The 6,000-nt window shown below is 51.2% G+C and overlaps 2 protein-coding genes across 2 annotated transcripts in view; both read left to right on the top strand.

The window, feature by feature from the left end:
* The window catches only part of LOC119444027 (protein D1), a 793-nt gene extending 102 nt beyond the window's left edge, over positions 1–691 (top strand). The window contains exon 1 of the mRNA XM_037708554.2: positions 1–691. This exon is cut by the window's left edge and continues 102 nt beyond it. Within this exon, the coding sequence (XP_037564482.1) occupies positions 1–644 (644 nt within the window). The 3' untranslated portion in view covers positions 645–691.
* The window catches only part of LOC119445803 (calcium-transporting ATPase sarcoplasmic/endoplasmic reticulum type), a 663,011-nt gene that overhangs the window by 46,489 nt on the left and 610,522 nt on the right, over positions 1–6,000 (top strand). The window lies entirely within an intron of this gene.

Genomic DNA, 6,000 nt, shown 5'->3' with positions numbered 1-6,000 from the left:
CGTTCGTCCAGCTCTCGTCAGCTTCGCTTCTTTTCCTTACGCTCTGGAGCTGCAGACAAGAAGGAGCTTGCGCCGCGCCGGAGTCATCGCCGCCCTCCGGACAACGACGGTCGACGGATCCATGGACGGCCGCGGGACTGGTGAAGGACCTCTCCCTCGGCGATGCCCCGGTAGCCTTGCTAAATGTCGATTACGGAAAGGCTTCGGTGACGATTAACGGCTCGCTGACGCCAGAGCAGACCTCCAGTGCACCGACGGTTTCCCTGGTTGGTGCCATCAACTGCATACCGCCGTTCGCGCTGGTCATGCTTGACCCCGACGCGCCGAGCCGCAACGATGCCACAGAACGCAGCTGGTTGCACTGGATGGTGGTCAATGCCAAGAGCACGACGGAGCTTCACGAGGGCGAACAGCTGATGCCGTACGAAGGACCCGCTCCGCCCCGGGGAACGGGACCGCATCGATATGTCTTTCTGGCCTACTGTCAAAGCGGGTCAAGCGCCAACAGCGCGAGTCTCAAGCCCACGCACAGGAACAAGTTCCACTTGAAAGAATTCCGGAAGAAACTGGGTGGCATGGTGCCGTTTGCAGGCACCTTCTTTTACGCTGAGAACACTGCGAATACGAAGGGTACTCCACTGTAGCATCGCAAGCAGGTATTGGCCATGCACTCAGAATGAAAAAACAAAAAGTTCAAGCTGGGAATTAATTCTACGGTGACTTCAGGCTTGTTATTGTTTCTGTTGAGATTATTCAGGCTTATTATTTGTTTGTATGCCATTGACGCAGTGATTTCGGACGAGAGACTTCTGACAATAAAGTTTGTCTCTTTCCTCAGATGATGCCAATTACGCGCTACGGCGGACTGGAAACGGAGCCAGTGGTGAGAACAGAAAGATGGCAGCTGAAAATGGAAACAAGTGAAAGCAACGCAAATTATATTTTAGACGAACTAATGGAGAAACTTGTAACAGTGAAATAAAGCGATCGCATATTACAAGAAAGGCGAAATTTCAGAATGAAAACAATTTTCACGTGAAACGCCTTTAAAATCGGTCACAATTGCTAAAACCGCATGTAACGAAAACATGTTACAGCACTATAGCTTATATATTTGAAGCCGTACTACCCACTTGCCTTACTTTGGTATGGTAGTGTAGAGAAAAGAAGTCATTACTAGACCATGTACAAGTCGTGTACACAGATGAAACCGTTGTCGTGACACGCATGACGTAATCGGAGCTAAATTTAGCCTCACGCGTGGCGGTGAGAGAGGCATAGCTCGGTAGTATACGCTTGTCGATTCGAGCGGGAGTGGTCGTGTTTGAGGGAACTCACTAGGCCATAATAGGTATAATCTATCAAACTCAAACCTGTGCTCCTTAGGAGTTATAAGGCCTACACGTGGGCGATTCGTTGCAGAAATTTCATGCTTGCTTGGCCACGACTCCCCCTGCGTTCGACAGGTCCAGAAATGACGTGAAGAGACTCGGGCAGCACGACAAGGGGATATCCAACCCATTTCCACTACGCGTCGAAACGTGTCCGTCTCCAAAGGAGCGCAAGCACAGGAGATTGAGGCAAGCGCAGGAGCTCCAACCATCTACGAGTGAGCGGACTCGAGCTGCTTAGCGCGGTTTCGGGAGCCACCAGTAGGGGTTCATTTCTTTACCCTAGTGCCCGCACACCGTCTGAAAAACATGATTGAAAAATTAGACCGCAAGACTCTCGCATAATTACTGTAAAATTAATTAGGCATGTAAGCTTCCTAATCCGTGAATAAACGTATAAGTTGTGCATTTGGTTACGCCATTTCTCTAACATTGTGCCTGTGCGCCCTCTGCCGCACACAGAAGACTTTTTCGCGTACCCCACTGCGGCTGCATCCCTGATACAGCCCCTACCCGAATTTCCTTTTTACACAAGTTCAATATTTTGAGAATATTCAAATTAATACTCGTAATTTCAGGAAGTTAGCATCGCAATCTTCTTTCGTCATGGTCATAAATAGTCATGTAACCTTTCCTGTAGCTGAAGCCGGGCGCAGAGACTTCGAAAGAACTTAAGAGGAGCTGAACTTACGGTAAGGTAAACTTAATAAAGACAAAGTCGACATACACAGTAGATTCTTTCCTTGTTTGCAAACTGGCGACGCAACAGAAAATGAAATCCGGTGGACTCGGTGTTCATTGCGGATACGTCAAAGAGGGGGCACCGCCACACTAAATAAAATATAATAAATACATAATAAGGAAGCTCAACTTTGTGAAACTTCGATCTTACGAGTAGGAAACCATTAATCACAAGAGAAAAGCAGATGGTGAGAGTGCTGAATTTACAGCCTCACAAAGCAACAGAGCCAACAACATATCGTGTCACGAATATCGGCGCTGTAGAGACAGACGCGAGACAACGTGGACATGATAGAAAAGCATTTATAACAAAAACAGGAGAAAGAAAAAAATTGTCGCAGTTTTACCCGAAAGGCGAAGCATCAATTTCGATAGCAAATTAGTAGAGAGCTATACGGATTAAAGATAGTAGTTTTATCAGCTGTATAAACTTGGACATGGAGCAGCACCATCAACGCGCAGAACTATTGTCGAAGCCGTCGGCGTTTTGCCCGCGTTCGCACCGAACGCGCGCGGCGTTAGTGACTGTTGCAGGTGCCTCTGGGGGCGGCTCGGAGGTTTTCGACGAGATCAGAACGGGACACTCGTCGAGCAGCGTCGGAAGTCTTTACCACATTCTCGCCTCGCAACGTTTTTAGAGGCAAAGCACCTTAGGGCCGAGCCCTGACACTCGTTGTCCGTTGTCCGTAGCTCTGGTTTGCATGGAGACCCTAGGGGCGCTGCGGTGGACAAGCGCTATATAAACGCTGTATATACTGTACACATGTACAGTATATATATGTATAAGTATATATTGTGAGCGCTATTTGTGCATATCGTCATCGTCATCTGTACATATGACTCATCATCATCTTTTGTCTCGCGCGGTGCTTCGTCTCTGCTTCGGGCGGCTGCTCGGAAATAAAGTTGTCGCAGTTTCGCCTGAAAGGCGAAGCATCAATTGCGATAGCAAACTTGTAGAGAGCTATACGGAGTAATGATATTAGCTTTATCAGCTGTATAAACTTGGACATGCAGCAGCATCGGCAACACGCAGAACTGTTGTCGACGCCATCGGCGTTTTGCCCGCGTTCGCTCAAAATGCGTGCGGCGTTGGTGACTGTTGCCGGAGCCTTTGATATAAATAGGCACTTCGTGCCGCAGCTAAACGTCGCCTCCCCCACGGCCTCTCGCGCGTCGGAAGAAGGCGCGTTTGCTCTACATATATGGTGATTGTAAAGGAGAAAAGAGACGCCTACTTCTGCAGCCCTTAAGCGAGCACGGCGCAGAACGCGCGTTTGTTCTCCGCCGTGCGTTCACTCCCCGTGAAAGACGCGCCCCTCGCGCCCTTTCACTCGCACATACAGCGTTCGGCGCGCGGCGACGATTTCTTCTCCAAATGACGTCATACGGAACCTCACGGCGACGGCGACGGCGACGGCGACGCCGACGGCAGAAATCTGCTTTTGAGTGTCCATATAATTGCTATCGCAATAAAAGGCATCGCATCCGTCGACGTCTCACAAGTGGTGGAGTGTGCTTCCGATTCCCACGTCCTCTTACTTTCCCGATTCCCCTGGAGCTCCGGTCCGGTCGTCGTTTGCTCTCGCCTACCACGGTGATGGCAGAAACCAACCCATCCACCAGTGCTGCTACCACCACTGCTCAGCCAGCTGGGCCTACCTGGACGGTGAACACCAAACACCGCGACCCTCCCGTCTTTGCAGGCCTCCGCGGCGATGACGTAGAAGATTGGCTCGATCACTACAACAGAGCCAGCAAATATATCCAACAATATATATATATATATATATATATATATATATATTATATGTGTGTGTGTGTGTGTGTGTGTGTGTGTGTGTGTGTGTGTGTGTGTGTGTGTGTGTGTGTGTGTGTGTGTGTGTGTGTGTGTGTGTACGCCAAGCTCCGACTTCCGGAGAACGCTTCCGGCGTTTTGCCCGAATGATCCCCCGGTGCTTCGCCCACTCATCATCATTCACTTCGTGGATATGTGGTGTTTTTATATTAATACGCATTTGTGCCGCAGCTACACGTCGCCTCCCCTAGCTCTCTCCCGTCCTCCCACGGCCTTTCGCGCGACGGAAGAAGTCGCGTTTGCTCTCCGCCGGGCATTTGCTCCCCGTGAAAGCGCGCGTCCCTCGCGCGCTTTCACTCGCACATGCAGCATACGTACGATGTGCGGCGACGATTTCATCGCCGTTGGACACTATACGGAACCTCACGGTGACGGCGACGCCGATGGCAGAAATCCGCTTGGAGTGTCCACATAATTGCTATTGCAATAAAAAGTACATTACAAACAATAACTCTGTAAGCACATGCGAAATCTCGATCCTAGCTACTCAGACGCCACAAGCCAACACTTGAACTATAGTGTCTCAGTTCATAATAAGGTGAAGAACAAACAGTCTGACTGTCGCGACATGGCGGGAGTCGGTCCGACGTGCGGCAGACGTCGGCCTGCGTCGATTCACATAGCTGGTTTCCACAGTAGCGACAGTGCACCCGTGATTCACGGGGTACAGGACGTGGTGGTAGTCGGTAATGCACCGGGTCGCTGACGTGGCCAGGCGTTCGCCTCATTGGCACTGGGTGGTGGCAGGTGACGGCTTCACGGGGCTGGACCGAGCCCGTCGAACCCTGCCACTGCACCGTAGACGGGGCCCAGGGGCTGGTTGCTGTCACCGGCCAACTTCCACAAGTCCCCGCTCCGGCCCGGGTCCCCGATGAACCCCGATCACGTCGTCAAAGCACAGCCGGTGGTGCTTCTGCACCACTCCATGCCCCCATTCTGCTCTGCTCGGCTTTGCTCTGCTTTGCTCTGCTTTGCTCTGCTTTGCTCTGCTTTGCTCTGCTTTGCTCTGCTTTTCTCTGCTTTGCTCTGCTCTGCTCTGCTCTGCTCTGCTTTGCTTTGCTTTGCATTGCTTTGCTTTCAAGAGTAGCTCATAACCACTATAGGTGTTGGCCAAGAATCAGGTGAATTAAGAAAGTTTGGTTGGGTTTGGTTGGGTGCCTATATGTACGGCACAACCCACTACGGGGGATCGGCCATGAATCGGGCGGCAGTAGGTATAAAAGAGACAAACAGACAGATAGACAAAGAACTTTATTCACTAGCTCCTGAGAAGCCCTGCCCTAGGGCAGAGCTGCGGGCCGCTCCCATGTGGGGATGGGTAGGCCGAGTCTAACCGCCGCATCGTGGGCTCTCTGGACAGCCCAAGTTTGTCGTAACAGTTCTGAGCTCTGGATGGCAGAGCTCCATTCTTCTTCCGTGATGCGATTGGGTCCCCTGTAACGAGGGGCATCGCCAGAGCATGTGTTCTAAATTGCTAACAGCCGCACAGTCGGGGCAAGTAGAGCTAAATGTCTCTGGAGTGATCGAATGAAAAAGGGCAAGGTTGGGATAGGACTTCGTCTGAAGCATCCGTAAGTGGACGACAGAGGTCTAGCCAGTTTGCTATGCGAGGGAGGATAAATCCTCCTACCCAGGTGATAGCACTTAGTGATTTCGTTGAAAGTAGCAAGAGTGTCCCGAAACTCGAGAACCCCGGCCTCTGAGCTCGCCCTTGCTCTCGCGCGGTTGGTTAGTGCGCGCGCTTGGGAGTGGGCGATGTCATTGAGATTGGGCAAGGAGTCAAGCTGGGGGCCGAGATGCACTGGAAACCACGTGATGGTGTGCATAGAGATGATCTTGTTCTTGAGAATCTTGTGAGCCTCCTCAGCAATGGACCCTGAAGCGAAAGCCTTGACCGCCGGTCTCGAATCAGTGAAGATTTGTGTTTTGCAGTTATCTAGGAGTGCCATAGCAATTGCGACCTCCTCCGCTCGGGATGGAGTTGCGCACTTCAGCGAAGCTGCATTCACT

This window comes from Dermacentor silvarum, chromosome 3 (assembly GCF_013339745.2).
Source record: "Dermacentor silvarum isolate Dsil-2018 chromosome 3, BIME_Dsil_1.4, whole genome shotgun sequence".
NCBI classification, from domain to species: Eukaryota; Metazoa; Arthropoda; class Arachnida; order Ixodida; family Ixodidae; genus Dermacentor; species Dermacentor silvarum.
The sequence above is the reverse complement of the archived record's forward strand: the minus strand, read 5'-3'. Positions and strand labels throughout refer to the sequence as shown.